At 31.4% G+C, this 18,095-nt stretch overlaps 2 protein-coding genes across 2 annotated transcripts in view; both read left to right on the top strand.

The window, feature by feature from the left end:
- The first annotated feature begins 235 nt into the window (after positions 1-235).
- Parp16 (Poly(ADP-ribose) polymerase 16) lies at positions 236-5,429 on the top strand. The gene is made up of 6 exons (XM_088274703.1): positions 236-639; positions 1,419-1,574; positions 3,506-3,715; positions 3,841-4,018; positions 4,584-4,757; positions 5,002-5,429. Exons 1-6 carry the CDS (start codon positions 367-369, stop codon positions 5,160-5,162), a joined length of 1,152 nt encoding a protein of 383 aa, XP_088130829.1. The 5' UTR covers positions 236-366; the 3' UTR covers positions 5,163-5,429.
- A 3,230-nt stretch (positions 5,430-8,659) lies between these two features.
- Positions 8,660-18,095, top strand: part of Phm (Peptidylglycine-alpha-hydroxylating monooxygenase) — a 31,650-nt gene continuing 22,214 nt past the window's right edge. The window contains exon 1 of the mRNA XM_088274607.1: positions 8,660-8,989. Within this exon, the coding sequence (XP_088130733.1) occupies positions 8,882-8,989 (108 nt within the window). The 5' untranslated portion in view covers positions 8,660-8,881. The remainder of the gene's footprint in view (positions 8,990-18,095) is intronic.

The following is an 18,095-nucleotide window of genomic DNA, read 5'->3' as shown; positions in this document are numbered from 1 at the left end:
ATCGCCAATAAAATTTCATCAAAAAATCCCATGTAGGTACCTACGTATTAATTAATGTTGAAATAAAATGTGTATGTTGGTCGTGGCCCCTTGAGAAAGAATGAAACATATCGTAACATTTAAAAAAAAATCATTTATATGCTCAATATAAATTAAAATTAAAAACAATACAAATGGGTACAATTACTATTTTTTGGATAATGCAACATTAATACCTCATAATACATCACTTTTTATAAACAGCTGTCATATGTTTGGAATAGTGTTTTGTTTTTAGTATTTTTCGTTTAATTTTAACTGACTGGCATCATTTTAACAAAATTTTCTTTTGAATTGGAATAACAAGTTTTATTTTTTTATTTTTTGATGGAGACCGAACGAAATGTTGCCGAGCTCTCACCAAATATCGGTGTACAATCCGCGACTACGAAGTGTTTAGATGACAGTTCCAGCTTAGCTCATATCACTACGGAAAAAAAAGCCGACATCATTCTGCGTTTGTTGAAAGAAGACATAAAAGCCGCGGATTTAAAGTGGAGTTTATTCATTGCGGCTTTGGAAAGTTTTCGGCATGATACTTGCCTCAAACCATTTCCACCAAAGTACATCAATGAAGAAGGCAAGAATTTCGATGCACTGGTAAATTTAAAATTAATAAATATATGATTTACGAGTATTCTAATGTCAATAAACATTCAACTTTTAACACTAACTGTACCGAATGATGCATAGGGCACTGCATCATATAGGAGCAATGTTATCTTAATCGTTAAATACATAAAGGAAAGGTAATCAGCCCTCCGCTTCAGGTACCAGTCCAGGGTAATATTAAATAAATATTACAGTGAAAAAATCAGTTATATTTATTTTACCCCCCTTGGGAATCGAACCCGGGACCTCCAGAACGGTAGCCGAGCGTGCTGACCATTACACTAGGGAGGCGGTTTAAAATACGCTATATTTTATTCAATATTATTTTTTAAGTTGTGAAATGGATAATAATAAAGTTACTGCTTCAAATATTGATAATAAAGGTGATGGAAAAATTATGTTATCAGTTCACCGAATAAACATTCCGGAAATTAAATGTTTTTATTAAAATAATCATTATTCCTTCACATGCTAATCAAAATAAAATATGTTATGAAAAAGTGTTTTTATTGTATTTTTTTAAATTATACTTTCATTTAGCGTGTTAGCCTACATTTTACAAAATAGGTGATCAGCCCTGCGGTTTAGGTACCGGTCCGGGGTTGTTTTAAATAAATATTAGGATGACAAGTCATATTTATTTTGGTCCCCCTGGGAATCGATCACAGACAGCACGGTAGCCAAACGCGCTGGCCACTATAAACAATAATAACACATCTGACATTTAACAAGTACGTAATTATTTGACCAGTTTCTTATATTCGCAGGTGGATGTTTTTATAAAAACTGCTAGTTTTGGAACATTGATGGAACGATTCAAAGATCCGGCTTATGTTAATTCTCATGCGGATGTTGTTGACTTGCTGTATTATGTTCTTGTTCAACTTCAGGAACCATTCCTTAGAAGTGTTAAACCAGAAGATGTGAGTTTTTTTTCTTCATAATTATTTCTATAAATGTAACTCAATTTTTTATTATTTATCTAAACGAGGATTTGGAATAGAAAATATTTCCGTTCTTTTTATTTGAAGCTTGTGAATTATTTCTTTGTCAAAAACCTGCATTTAAGTGAAAGAAGTTTTAACCCTTCCCTTACGGTGTTAAAAAATTCCGCATGCCCCGGTGATATGTACTTTGTACACCATATGAAAATGTGATTTAAAAATGGGAAAAATGTAGATATTCCTATTTTTTGCTTTTATGAAGCATAATTGAAGTTGAAATGCATCAATTTTAGAAGCTGCCGCAGCGATACGACCACCCCGAACGACGACTCGTGCGCTACTAAAATGAGATCGTCGGAAACAGTATGAAGCTGCGTGTATGTGTACGTAAAGTGCGGCACGCACGCATACTCTGAGAAACGTTTGTGTATTGGTGATTCTATCCCCGATTTATTATACAATTTATTTCTGTCCCTGCAAATGAATAACTTTTATATTAAAATACTTTTATGTAAGACGCAAAACTAATACGGAGGAATACAAAAATTCTGAACCCGTATCTATTATAATTTATATTGATATTCTCATTTTTAAAGTTAAGTTGTAGTAAATACCTATCACCGGGAGGGGAAGGTTAATTCCTAGTATAAACCTATATTGTGTTTCGGGCCTTTGACTGACAAGGTTTTAGTCAATCCTTGGTGCGACTAAATCGATCAGTCAAAAGTAATTTTTTTTTTCAAAAACATATTACGTACATAATAATAATAATAAATCCCTTACCGCACCCCAATGGTGCATAGGGCACTGCTTCATATAAACGCAGTGTTATCTCGATCGATTACACATGAAGGAAAGGTGATCAGCCCTCCACTTCAGGTACCAGTCCAGTGTAATATTGAATAAATATTAGAGTGACAAAATCATTTATATTTATTAAACCCCCCTGGGAATCGAACCCGGGACCTCCAGAACGGTAGGCGAGCATGCTGACCATTACACTACGGAGGCGGACATTACGTACATAAGTCATATATATTTATATGTTATATTCCCGATGAGTAATTTTCTTTTCTCATTTTGATGAACTTAAATAATCACTAAATCAGTACTTAAATAATCGATATCAGGGTTCGACTAGTCAAAACTGTATATTTTTGCTTCCGAGAAATTGCTTGACTATGAAATAGGCAAATAAATCAATTGTATAAAAAGTATATTGGAAAAGGAAATTCACTTGTAATGTCTTGAACTTTAAAGTAAAATGTGTGCTTGGTCAGAGATCATGACTAAAGATTCTGGTTCACATTTTTACCACCTTTTCCTTTGTATTAAATTTTTTATTTAATCCTTAATTAAACGAATCTAACAAGAAGTATGTCTCTTACAAAACATTATTCATTTTATAGTTAAAATGTAACTTTGTTTTAAAATCACTATAAATATTTTATTATAACTTAATTATAATGTCTACCGGTTTCGAAGCTAACCGCTTCTTTATCAAGACTTAAAGAAGCGGTTAGCTTCGAAACCGGTAGACATTATAATTAAGTTATAGTAAAATGTTATAGTGATTTTAAAACAAAGTTAATTTTAATTATAAAATGGAAAATCACAAAGTTAGTGCTTCAAATATAAATTATAAATTATTCATTCTTCAAAACCTTATCCGCAACCTATGTTGCATAGGGTACTGCATCAAATAAATGCAGTGTTATTGTATAATGATCTTGATTCAAATAAGAAAGGTGATCAGCCCTCCGCTTCAGGTACGTGTCCAGGGTTATACTTATGGAATTGATATTAAAGTGAAAAATCACTTCAGTCACCTCCAGTCAGGTAGCCGAGTATGCTGACCATTAAACTACGGAGGCGGGCAAAACATTAATGTTATATTTTTATATTTTTAGTACGATGCTGTGATGAAAAATGTGAATTCTGAATCAGAAGCAACTCCACCAAAGTATATTTTTGAAGTAGTTAGCACTCCGTTGTCACAAGCTGAGAAAAAATGGAAAGAAAAGGCCATGAATACGAATACATTTTTTGCATATCACGGTAGCAAGTTGGAAAACTTTCACTCCATCATCCATCACGGACTCCACCAGCATTTAAATCAGGTAATGCAATATGATAATTTTTAATTTATGATTTTGTAAAATAAAGAAAAAAATGCCGTCATCAAATATTAACTTCAATCATTATTCTCTCCGTTTTATTGTTTTCTTATATGTATTTATTACAGACTCATTTGTTTGGCAGCGGTTTATACTTCTCTTCAGAGTTATCTGTTAGTTTGCACTACAGTCCCATGGGAATAGGATGGGGTTTCAGTGGATTTGGTCCTGATATGTCATGCATTGCAATGTGTGAAATCATTGATGGTGTTGATGGGATCTATTACAAGAAGACGGGAACAACAAGTAAATACATATATTAATATAATAAATTATATATTAAATAATGAGCGAACGCCAAAATTTTGCCCTTTTATTATTCAGCATCTACCAACTTTACTTTATAACTAGTGGTCAGTGTAACAGCGCAGGTTCTTGTCATTGCATATTTTACTGTAAACCAATTTGGTACCATCATAATGTTCCAAGTCGGAGGATGAATATAAGAATAAACAATGTTTGTTTATTAGATTTACATTTTGTACTGACATTTCTTGGTGGAACTGCAATTTATAGAATAAAATAACTACTGAATTATAATTCATGTGGAAATAACTACAAAGTTAATGTTTGTTTATATTTACATTTATCCTTGTTTGTTATTTGTTAAGGCTATCTATATTTTGAACAAGATTTGGTTGGTTGCCATAGAAAAAAAGCGACACTCTTCATACTGATTACCCATTACCTTTTATTCATTCTTCTGATGCATAAAATGCATTGGAATTTTAGGAATATATATCAATGCTCTATGTCTTGCTTCGTAAGTGTTTTACATACAATATTTAAAATGATAATTAAAATTTTGCAGCCAATTCTGAAACGGGAGTTCGATCAAAGGTACGTGACAGTTTGGCAGGAGAAGTTCCACATAAATATTTTGTGGTATCCAATAATGATCTCATCAGATTGAGATACTTGCTTGTTTATGCCAAGGAGCGATCATCTTTCAATAATGCTGTCATGGATAATCGCCAAAAAGATGGTAACTAACCAATATAACTTATTTTTAAATATTTCCTCTTTTGAGAAATAATCTAAATAAGGATTGGTACATTAATATTCAGTTATTGATACCTTCTCAATAAAATATGTCAATAATATATACTGACATTCTTAGGAAATTTGAACAACTGTTCTGAAAAATATTTCTCCCGTTCATAGGTTCGCCAGTAGAAATTGGTTGAAATATGTTGAAAAAGTAATAGTAAATTTTCATTTTATTTCAGGCCCTATTATGAGATGGTTCGCAGAACACAAACTTCTGACTATGCTATTCGGATATAGCTTTATGCTGGCGACTATTGGGTTCGCAAATAATAACCACATGCAATATTACTACAGAATTTTGATGAGGAAAATTGACAGCGCGTTTAAAGGGTTTAAATGATCAATCTAATGATTTTTGAGGCGTTGAATGTTTTTTTTAGCCAAAGATATTATTATATTGTTTGACTTTTGTTGTTATATAATTTTATAAATTTATTGTAACTGTTTTTTTTGCTGTCATATATCATACATTCCACAATATTTAACCATATCAAACATTTTGTCAAGGTATGCCAATTGAAATCTCCCATAAAGGGTTTCTATGATTATCAAATCATTTTTATGTAACTGTAATACTTATGAATAAAAATATTTTATAAAATCCTTACAGTTTGTTTATCTGTATGTATGTTATTTGTCCCGCTAAAGGCTGGAAGACGGAAAACAGTTTTGAAATTTTCTCAGATTAATCAAATGTGAATTTTTAGGCCAACGCACACATTTTTAGGTATCAGTTCTATGCTTTTCAAAATATATAAATACTAACCAGTTCTCAAAACTAATCATGTTTACTTTAAAAACTCAAAAGGTACTGTAGAATGGGGCTACTTGAATTTTGATGTGTTAATTGAGCCAAGTACAGAAAAAAATTAATCTGTATTTGGTCTACAATAATGAACGCATCGACATGATTCATTGCTTTCCTGACAGGTGACACTTATTGTCATGATACTTCGATCGATACCACGATCTTAATTTTTTTTGTACTGGGCTCAAGTAACGCATCAAAGTTCTACGGTATTAAATGTTAAAGTGAAGAAGTAAACATTATATTTGTTTCCCTCACCAGGAATCTAACCTGGGACCTCATACATAATTGGAAACATTATAACATATATAATGCATTGATTAAATTCCTAAGCTATATGCTAAGAGATTCAATATATGTTCTTGCCTATCAATTAGTGACTTTGGTTTTGCAAAATATTTATTTATTAAACTTCTTGTACAGAATATTTGTGTATTTGCGGGCGTACTGATAAAATCAATATCTTCCGATCAACCAAAACAAGACTACTGGTCAATGTTTGAACCTAAATTAGTGGGCAGATAGTATTTGTACACAAGTAAAAGTGAATAAAAACATACAAAAAAATTTCACTACGAATTATTGAATAATAACTCTTAAATAATAAAACTGTAAATTGATGAAAACAAGGAAGGCAAGGCTAAAAAGATCAGATAAGGAGGCGAAGGGGGAGGGTTATAGAACCAACCAACAAGAAAGTATGATTTAAAAGACAGTTAGGGTTCCAAGGACAGGTAGTAATGTTTCAGTCGTATCTTAAAGATGATTAGACATGATTTTTTATATGAAGAGGTAATTCATTCGGTAGTCTGGCCCCTTGGACAGAAAATGAATTACTGAACAATTTCGATTGAATAAAATTATATTATTTATTGATTTGGCATTAACTTTGTGGAATGACATGTTGATTATTTTTATAAAAATTGAACACTTAACGTTCCGTTCCTTAACCTCCCCCCTCCCCTGTATTTATTACCCTATCAACCTCTATAAATACCCCTAAATATTTTTTGCTCGTTAGTTTTAATTTTCACCTGTAGATAAAAACATCTGTTAGTTTTCGAAACAAGTCATGTTTAAAAAAATAAAATTCATTAAGTGGTTTATTACAAGTGTTTAATTTTTATAAAAATAAAATTATTACTATCGAAAAAGTAAGTGTCGGGTTGTGGTCCCGTGGTAAGTGTCGTGGACTCTTGAGTCAGAGTTTCTGGGTTCGAACCCACTCTAACACAATTAGGTACCTATTTTTGATAATGAGCCGCTTGAGGTATTTTTTTAAATAATAAAAACACAATACTGTTTTTTTATTAATTTTTTTTTTTAAATGCCTGGAAATATTAAAATTTATATAACGTAAGTATATATTTAATAATGAACTAAATACATAATATACAAAAGAAATATAAATAGTTCAGTTAAATATAATTTTTAAAGTTACGTTTCATTTAGCTTGTTAAAGGTCAAATTAAGAATATAAGGGTCTGTAAAAAAAAAAATCTCAGTCAATGAATTAAATTTTACCAGGGTACAAACATACAATTTGAGACGGAATTTGGATAAATTTAACGAAAAAGTAATTATGGAATACTAATATTTTATCACAAACTTCTGAATTAAGTTACGTAAATACAAACGTTATGATAATATATGTACGTATATATTATGATATCTTTTAGATTTAAAATAATTTAAATTATAAAAGATATTATGCATTATATTATATATACATTTTCAAAATATAGGAGTGAGATATTAAACGTGTACATATGTTTAACTTATATCATATTTTTTCTACAATGCCTACGTCATAATAGTACTGTAGCATTCATTCACCGTTGTGCGTACGGAACTATATAAATCGATGTTTATTACGTTTTGGAAAACACAATACGTTTAGATGTTCGTCACATCATCCCATATAAATTTGAAAGGCCTTCGCGCAGATCGATTCCCGCCGAGGCTCGATGAATGACGTCAAACGATAGTGCTGCCATTACGTTGAATAAAATCTCGCTAGATTGTATGGATAAACTCGTTACAATCTTGTGGGGTGAATAGAAAATAGTGCTGTGTGAACAGAAAAGTATTTTTGGGTAAAAGTATTTTGCCTTTCTGGTAAAGGGAATAACGTATAAAGTACAAGTTTTACATAATTAGAATTCGATCTTATAAAACTTGATTTGGAAGGAAGGTGTTCGAATTTGACTATAGCTTATTATTTTTTTGCAGGTCAGACAATGGAATTCTAAAAACTTTTTCCCTAAACTATGAATATATGTTTTTTTAATGTTTGTGACTTAGCGGGCTTTCAATAATTTTCTTAGTACATTGTGCAAGCATTCACCTTTACTAGAATTTTTTCGCTTTTTTCGTAATTTTGTGATATTTTTTGATTTTCGTGGTCAAAAAAAGGAAAAAGAAGGAAAGAGTAAACAAGCTTAACGTGAGGAAGGGTAGACTAATTAAAAAAAATAGTTTTGACATTGTTATATTTGTATTCTCAAACCCTTAATCCTCACCGGTAGTTCATAGAGCACTGCATCATATAAAATGGGATTAGCCCTTCACGTTAGGCACCAGTCCAGGGTAATATTGAATTAATATTAATGTGAAAAAATCACTTATTTTTATTTGACCCCCTTTGGGAATCAATCCCGGGACCTCCAGTATGGTAGCCGAGGGTACTGACCATTACACTAAGGAGGCGGACAAATGAAAAAAGTTTGAATGCATAACTTGCGAGTGTAAACTCAGCTTTAGTCCCCTCGATAAATTATGTTTATACTTGCTTATACAAAGCGAGTTTAAATATGAGCCGCGCGTGAACGCTACATACAAAGAGAAAATTATGTACTAGTATAAACAATTTTTTTTTCATAGTTTAAGCGTTTTAAAGATTGCTATGTTCTCAGCATCTCGTGATTGTTCGTAAAATATTGAAAAGATTAGTATAATTTTTGATAGAATCAAATTTCATTGGATAGCTGGTAACACTCTTCTGTCACAGGTAAGAAAATAATCTCGCTATATCGCGTAAATCGCGTGGAGCGATTTCCCCGCATTCCGTTATTCAAGTTCGAAGGAGTTGGCCTGTCGTCGGTGTCTGTGAGCGTTACTCATTTGTAGCCTTTAGATAATGTACACTGCTGATAAATTATAATTAAAAAGTCAATTTGAATATTTACGTCGCTTAAATAAAGTTGTTGGCCGGATAATTTGTTTGTTTATCATCGATACTGGACATCGCAATGATGGAGTTTTACCATCTGTTGCTGTTATTTTCTGTGCTAACCCTCGTCTGGGCTGCCGAAACTGAGAAATATCCCTTCCTGATGCCCAACGTAACTCCGAACAGGGTAAGGAATATTTCTAATATTTGTTTTGCAGACATATTTACTTTTGTGTATGCTAAACCGTATCCATATGTTTACCGAAGTGAATCCATCAATAGTGAATCCTGTTTGTTTTGTTATTAACAGTTACACATTACTAAATTCGTCTACCTGCCTATTGTTATTTATGTTAAATTTATTCTGTATTTTATTGAAAAATGTTTATTTGACTTTTCACTATTGCAATATGGTAAGGCAAGGGTATATACTATTTAGTTTAAAGTAAATATTGATGTTATGTTAATAAAGGAATGATTAACTTTAATAAAGATAAAAAATATATACGTCTCTTATTGGAATCGGATAAGAAATCAATATATAATGATATTATATGAATGTATTTATTTGGATTGATAGGTGATTTAATTTGATTGTTATTCACATTCAGGCGGTTCAGAAATATAATATGTTTAAATAACCGTCTCTATTTATAATGTATATAACTAACATAATAACAATAAGAATTTTTTAATTTACTCCATATGGTATTAACCATATTTATTGATTTAATTTGATTCAATATTTTTAAATAATTAAAAGATTAATAAAGGTTTTTTTCCTTACCTCCCGGATGCTGGTATATTTGATTGAGTGCATTTTTTTCTCTAAAGATTATATCTATTTTTATACGTCATATAATATGTAAGTAGATATAGGCGGTGCAGTTCTTTACATGAAATTTAAAATAATGTAAAACATGAAACATGAAACAAATGTTACGTACCTACCTGTACATATTCAGGGAAGCTTCTACCATATGGTAACCTTTTTTCGGACAGGAATGGGAGGGGGGGAGGGAATCAATATGTTAGTATTTCTTTTTTTTTAATTTTAAATCTTTCATGATCAATTTTGATAATGGGGGCTCTTTTAACGGAGTGACGATCTTGGAGTCCTCTCGTTTTGAAGATTGGGTCCGATGACCGCCTATTTGCTCTGCATTGATTGATCTTGTAGATAATATGCTATACATCATGTCTTAGTCCCATACTAGGATAAGTCTTTATTGGTCGATATAATTTTTTTTATCAACAATATGCTACCCTCTTGGGCGTAGTATGCGGAAAGCGATAAAGAAAACCATGATTTCACGCAATAATCTTTGTTGCTCACAAAATCTATACTAACAAAAATGTTCATTTGTTAAAATTTTTTAAATGTCCTATTGTAATTCAACGATTGCTTTGCAATTTCTACACATATTTTTTTAAAAACATGTATATGCCTGTGATAGGTGTTTTTTTTTTAAACCTATGACAGGTAAAACATGTTTTATTAATCAACTTTTTTGACGGCAATGGTAGCGCCATCTGTTGAACGTAACAGCAACACATTCAATATTTGACATTACTAATGTCGTGAATTCCACACCGGGGGAATTGTAAGAAGTACGCTTGTGTTAACTATGATATTTTTCGATACATGGTCAGAAGCGAAATGAATAGCCTTGATCGTCAATATTCGCGATGAAAGAAAAAGAAGACGGTTGCCCATGAGACGGAGTGACCAGATTAGAGCCCCCGCCTTGTGGGCAGAGCAGGTACAGAGGAGTGAAGTAGATTGCGACTTGAAAGAGGCAATGAGGATAACTACGAATAAGTAAAACTCGCTAATAATGAGCCGCTTAGGCTCACAGAAATAATATGAAATGGAAATATTTATATAAATAGTAATACAAAAATTTATATTTCTCTTTTTTTTTTAATAAAAAAAATATATATAATACGTATGTTTTTCTTTCGGATATTTTCTAGCAATTATCACTATGGACTTGACCTTTTCGAATCTAAAAATAATTAGATTTCTCGACCTCTTTTATCTTCGATACTCAACTTTTGTAATTAGTTTTACTAACTCCCACATAACGTTGTATAAGCATTACGAGATACGAGTGCGTTGTATCAATATCATCACGATTTTCTTCTGAAATTAAAAACGTTACGTGCACCTTCAATATATATTTTTGTGGTATATATTAATTTTAAAATTATCTAACTACTGTCACGCTGATTTTCCGCAGGGGTAGGCAGAGGGAATAGACCGCCACACCAATCTGTATTTGCAAACCCTCTTCGCTTCTTTCACGCTCATGCGTCTATATACCCCCTGATTATTACGATTTCTGACCTGACTACTTTCAAGTACATATCGCTCACTCCTTTCAAGAATATCATAAATAAAAAAATTTCAATTTTCACTTGTGCATGTCTTCGGAATGCCCAGAAAATGTACTATATCCCAGCAAAAGCGGCATATTTATAACTTAATATTTACCCGCTACAGGGCAGAAAGTGTTATTTTTGCATTTTGAAGAAAGGTTATGTTTCAATTATTTTTTTAAATATACTAAATATTTTTCAAATGGAGAAAAACCTTCAGGTTTTACCTAAAAAGATCTGTTGCACGGTAAAAAGTTCAATAAGTGGCTTGATATTTATTTTTAATACATTGTATTTTATTTTTAAACTTTAAAGTTAAGTTTTTTGATTTATGACGTTCTTGAAAAAAGTGAGCGATATTTGAAATACTTAATGATGTCAAGTTTTCCTTGGTCTTTCTCTTCTTCTATTACCAAATACATTCGCCTCATAAATTATTTTTAACGGGGCGTAATTGCAAACTCTACAAAAAAATACAAGTATTTTTTTTTATTATCTAACATCCAAGTAACTAAAATCTAGCTACGGCTTATGCAACATCGCTTAACATATCCCTAATTAGGCTTTAACTTCATACGTTTTATAGCCTATACCTACTTGTGAGTAGATTTACTCTTTATGGTCTTTAAATTGCTATAATTTCATGTAATTCATGAGCGAAAATTAATGATAAATTAAGCCTTAGAAGTCTAAATATATTTTCTTTCATTGTATAATGCTTTCAAACATTATTTAAAAATAAATTGGTTCTTGTTATTTTCATCTCTTAGCACTTAAAAAGTACTTTATTGAATAACGTTACTGAATAAACGTTTATAAAAACGAAGTTTTAGAATAGCGACCCCCACAGTTTCGCAATAAAAGTGTTGATAAATCATTAACAAAGTAAACTCTTACAAGCGCTGTTACATTTCATTTTCAATTTGTTAAATTGAAATAATAATGAAATAAAGTTTTATCGCATTTATAAAGTTTTTTTCAAGTTGGTATTGAAATTGACTGTTCTCTGCAACCTCTTTTATGTATTGTAACTTCGTTTGTGAAAAAGAAAAACCTACCCGCAAGTCGAATCAGGTACTTTTTTACAGAATTATTAAATTCCTTAAAAATAATTGTTTGTAAGTAATTGATTTAAAGTACAAAGATACCAACCATCTGTTTTTTTTTAAATATATTTTTATTATTATTGTTTATCAGCGCATATTGTTTTTCGATACCCCTGTATATCAAGCTTAATAAACAAAAAGTTATCGCATCTTGTACTATAGGTACTATTGTTCCAAGTTCTTACACACTGCTGGTATTTTATATTATACCTAAACGTGTATAGAAGGTTCAACTTTATTGATTGGTGGCTTCTATAAATAAAATTAGCTCACTATCGTAATCAGTTTCTCAGGCAGAATATCATTGCTACAGATCGGCTTACAATATGTATAAGGTAAATAAATATACAAGTATGTGTACATTTACCTTATATTTTTTTTTACAACGAATAATTTTAGTTTTTTATTATTCTTATTATTAGAAAAGGAGATATCACAGGACCAATAATTTCACAGACGTATTCTTTGTTTGTTTGGAGTTTAGACAGATCAGTAATATAGACTGTCAGTACAGTTGATAGCTTTTGTTTTGTTATGCCAATCCCATTTATAAAAAAAAAAACTACACATTACTTTACTGTTTTGAGAAGACTGCGTTTTTTATACAATAAATACATGATTTAATATTTTTACAGTGGATTTTAATAAATTACAAATCGTTGAGATTCCGATTCCGATTGAGGCGGTATTGGAAGATGTATTTTTTTTAAATTTCAGAATATCAATGTTTTCATATACGAAGTTGCATATTTGCACGACGATATGTTATTGTATAATATTTACTTCCGTTTTAAATATTCACATATTTGGATTTCCCGTTTATTTCCCCCGGGAATCTTCCCACTCCTTAGTCTGTTGTTACTCTACCCTCACTCCACTCGTTATTTGCAAACATTACTTGTCTCGAGGTTATTTATAACTTCTGGAGGAAACCACAGACCATTCACGATTCTGAAACAATTTATGTAAATTTATATCCATACTTATAATTAAAATTGTCTTTGTTTAAAGTTGGTCCTGTTTTTTTGTAAAAAGTCAGCTATATTCTACGCGTGCTTTTTTTTTGTCCTGGAAGAAAAAGACAATAGAAGCTTTTTTTTAAATAACAAAAGGTTTTAAAGAAAATAAGGGTGTAGGTGTTTTGTTTCCTAACTGTTTATACCCAACAACAATTTTTTTGTGTAGAAGTTATAAAAATAATTATTATTTCTTTTTTTCATAAGTACATTTAAAATTACAAATCCAGATTTTGGATTGCTTATCCGTGTCCTTTAAGCACCTCATCATGCAAAATTATTTTTTTGGGATTTCAAATTTAAAGATCATAATTTTAATGCCCGAAAAAAATCCTCATCTAGAAAGATTGCCGTAGTGTTTGTAGCATTCTTCTTCTTCTTCATAAGCCCTCTGTCCTCCACTGCTGGATATAGGCCTCTTCCGTATCTTTCCATTTCCTTCGGTCGGTTGCTGCTTGCAGCCAGTTTCTACCCTCCCAGAGCGACTATGTCGTCAGACCATCTCTTTTGGGGTCTGGGGTTTCACTAATCCGAACGCTCCGTACTCCGAAATGCGCTGTAATCCGAACGATGAGAGTTTCGAAAATTCTACCTTCTGAAGCTTTCAACATTTATAACAAGCCATTAATCGAGCTAAAGAAGTCGCCTAGAACACTAAGGAATTTATGGTTTTGGGGTGAATGCGTGATTTAGACCTTGAACACCAGTTAGGTTCGTTGATTCAAAATAAAATATCTGATATGTTCAACCTCAAATGAAGATGCGAAATAAAAATCATTTTTATAAACCGAAATTTCCTTTTTTACCTTCTCATTTTTCTCAAAACACTCAGTAATCCGAACGATTCCCTGATCCGAACGACCCACTTCACGATTTGCGTTCGGATTAGCGAGCTGGCACTGTATATCGAGTATATTCAGCTATTCGACTATTTGTATTGTATATAAGTACTCACTCGTGACATTTCAATAGGGAAATACGTTGTTAATATGAGTGTTATGCATACAAAAAACGTACCTATTTCCCAATTAAACAAGATTTGCGATCGTGTTAGCCAAATATGCGTCGACCGGGTTCAAAATACTACTGGCAAGGACGTTCATATACAATAAATCCGATCGTAAGTGAGCTTGTGCACCACACAGAATTTTACCGTTCGGCAGTCCGGTTTTGAAAAATAAAAGCGACTTCGACAGTTCAGCGTGAAGGAAGATGGATAAAAGCACAAGACAATCATTGTTTTATCCCGCTAACTGAAGTGCCACAAACGCCCTAATATTGTACAACCGAAATCAAACTGTGTTTATGACTGATCTTACCGTAATAAAACCACGCCGTCCCGCGATAGGTGTAATTTTACATCTTTAACTTTATTAAACTGATTTATTCCCACTGTGACATTATGTAGAGGTAAATAAATCCCAATTTGAACGTCTTCTCCCTTCCTCTGGGACAAACCGGAGACGCGTTACAGAATACAGAGTGATACATTAATATTAAGATAGATAGCGGAGAAGACAACGTACTTACTTATAAATTCCGACGGAAACTATTGTAGATTTCATCTTACAACAATGTCACGTCTTTTTAAAGGTATCTTTAAGGGCACTAGACTTCTTATAAAACCCTTGTATATCCATCATGTGTACCAGAATTCCCAGCACGTCAACTTTTGGTTACGGCTATAATATAGTTTAAAAAATATATATGCAATAAGAAACTGAATCAAAATGATAAATATATATTTAAACAGTTATACCATATTGCTCACTCCTTTTAAGAACATCATAAATAAAAAAAACTTGATTTTTCAGGACAACGTTTTTAATGTTTTTAAAGTACAATGTATCAAAAATAAACATCAAGCCACTTATTGAACTTTTTACTGTGCAACAGATCTTTTTAGGTAAAACCCGAAGGTTTTTTCTCTATTTGAAAAATATTTAGTATATTTAAAAAAAAATTCAACATTATCTTTTCTTCAAAATGCAAAAACAACACTTTCTGCCCTGTAGCGGGTAAATATTAAGTTAAAAATATGCCACTTTTGCTGAGATAAAGCACATTTTCTGGACATTCCGAAAACATGCACAACTTAAAATTTGTGCATGTTTTCGAATTTATGACATTATTGAAAGGAGTGAGCGATATCTGATGATATAATCTGGGAGCCGATTACGACGATGGCGGACGCTTTTTCTTCCGCACCGCTTTATATTTTCAGGTATGCGACGTACTAATCATTGTGCTATCTTTTTTTATACTAGTACCTGATAGGCATCTATCTTTTTTTATAATGTTTTAAATTGGGTTTTTGAAGGAGTCAAATGTTGGTATAAAAATAGTAGTCTGTGCTACTCAACGAATCTACGCAAAAGTTCGAAGACACCCATCGACCTTTCTTTAGGACCAACTGATTTCAATCGCTTTATCAGATATTACCCATAATATAAGGTTCATACGCCATGAATCACATTGATGTAAATTTGAATGAATACAAATAAAAACATCTCATTTGAATTTGAAATAAACGCTACTTATGGTTTTTATTACGGTAAAATACTTTATATAGGTAGCGAAAATATCGTAAATTTTTCGATGATGAAGCGATGTGCAATATATAATATATGCATTATAATATATCCAATCCAATCCAATATAAAATATCCAGTTATTTTCTGATATATTCAACTGAAAGTTATGATTAAATTTAATATTAAAAATTGTTAAAAAGTTAAAATTAAAATGTAACTTTGTTTTAAAACAAAGTTACATTTTGATTATAAAATAAAAAATCACATAGTTAGTGCTTCAAATAGAAATTATATGTTAAAAACTTGTTGAATTTTTTTTTATCATTTCTGCGTAAAATATAATTTTAGCAACAAACTAAAGTGTTTGAGCTGGTAATGTAAGGGTTGCCTCTTTAGTAACCTTTGAAGCCTCACGCCCACGCCCAAACCCCTATTTCCTTTATCGTCTTAATGTAGCCGCTTTGTTAATATTATAATTTGTCCTCAAATGCCCTTTTAAACACGATGATGTGCTGAGTAATTTGAATAATCTTTTGAGCTACCGTCCATTAAAACCTACCTTTGTTATGAAAATATAAGGAACCTCGTTTATCATCTTTAGGTAAATTAGTGGATGTTTTGATACAGTGTCACTATATTCCTGTTATACTGGATTCTTTTACATCATAAATTTGTATATAGCCTAATTAGTTTTCCATTTGTTTCAATATCAGATATCTCTCAATTTCCAGGTCTTATTGAAAGGGACAATGCTGTTCTTATAATTATATATATATATATATATATATATATATATATATATATATATATATATATATATATATATATATATATATATATATATATATATGTAATAAAATACCTAGGTACCTACCTATATATTTTATTAAGTACTTACAAATAGTACCTACATAAACAGTTCTACCACCAGATGTCGCATGCGTCGCACTGAATAAAACAAAAGACATCAGATAGAAAAAATATAATATTCTGAACTGTCAGAATCAGATAGATAGATAGAAAAATATTATAAAGATAAATTAAGAATAAACTTTAATTATTAACTTTAATTACAAAGCAACACATTGTTTATTTTATTATTATACACCCACTTTACCTATTATTTACACCCAATTTACGAAGGAAAATATTACCACGTTATATATATACTAAAGAAATTCAAATTGAATTTGTAACATAAACATTACTCCATTTAGGATTTCCCATGGGAACTTAGGTAGCTAGGGTCTTTCTTTTGAGTTTTTCTTAACTTTACTCTTGTAACTTTTTTCTGCGTACGGACTAATTGCTTGCGACAAAAAAAATTATAACCAATCCATGCTCAGGTGTTTGTATTTGGAAGACATACGTATTTCTTTTGTAAGGCAATTTTATTGAACAACTAACCTACTATATATGATATTTATTTTTTAATCAGGTATTAGTTGATCTGATCGTTTAGAAATGATAATTAATTTTTCAATACTCACCGTGTACTCACGGTGGACAATTAGTACAAATATCAGTACACAAAACCGTTTGTTTTTGACCATACGACGCACTTTTTTCTTTGAAATATGGTCGGAAAATAAGGGTCCAAAAACTGGGTAAAAATGAAAGACGAAAATTTTATTTGATTTTACATTAATATTTAATGTTGGGTATATTTTTTTTATAAAAATGACAATTTGGGGTTGAACTTATGGTCCAGTGCGTTTTACAGTCCGTAAAATAGGCAAACATAAAGGAATACCAGATTGTTTGATTTTGCATTGATATTAAATGTTGGGTTTATTTTTCATTCTTAAAATTGTCAATTTGGGATGTGTTTTATGGTCCATTGCATCTCACAGTCCGAAAAATACGACATTTTTTTGTTCGTTTGTTTTGTATCAATTTAAAATTTCATGCAAACATCCTTCAGAGCAGCTCAGAATTCTCTCTTCTTGGTTTTTAGAACACGTATAATTCTAGCTTTCCCAGGGCGAACTATAATATTATATGCACGGCGTAGGAATATTTAGTTTTGTAGCTTCTTCTACGACCGCAACCGGCAGTAAACAAGTGAACTGGAAAATTTATGCTCGGGTTTGAAGGAAATCCCCGGACAGGAAATTTTCCGAATGGAGTGTTGCCTTTGCCGAATTGTAGTCCATAAAAAGGGTTTTTTTTTCGTTGCATGAAAACGACTCCTATGTGCGGCATATTTCTGCCAGTTTAAGATCGCTTCTCTAAATATGTTATTATTTTTTATC

This window comes from Brachycentrus maculatus, unplaced genomic scaffold (assembly GCF_059751285.1).
Source record: "Brachycentrus maculatus isolate JH-2025_06_01 unplaced genomic scaffold, ASM5975128v1 h1tg000004l, whole genome shotgun sequence".
Classification (NCBI taxonomy): domain Eukaryota; kingdom Metazoa; phylum Arthropoda; class Insecta; order Trichoptera; family Brachycentridae; genus Brachycentrus; species Brachycentrus maculatus.
The sequence above is the reverse complement of the archived record's forward strand: the minus strand, read 5'-3'. Positions and strand labels throughout refer to the sequence as shown.

Bases quoted from the DNA above. Each gene is read 5' to 3' on its own strand.
- Parp16 (XM_088274703.1), top strand. From the start codon at position 367: ATGGAGACCGAACGAAATGTTGCCGAGCTCTCACCAAATATCGGTGTA. The intron at 4,019-4,583 runs GTAAATACATAT...AAAATTTTGCAG, and splicing joins CAAGAAGACGGGAACAACAA to CCAATTCTGAAACGGGAGTT. The intron at 4,758-5,001 runs GTAACTAACCAA...ATTTTATTTCAG, and splicing joins GGATAATCGCCAAAAAGATG to GCCCTATTATGAGATGGTTC.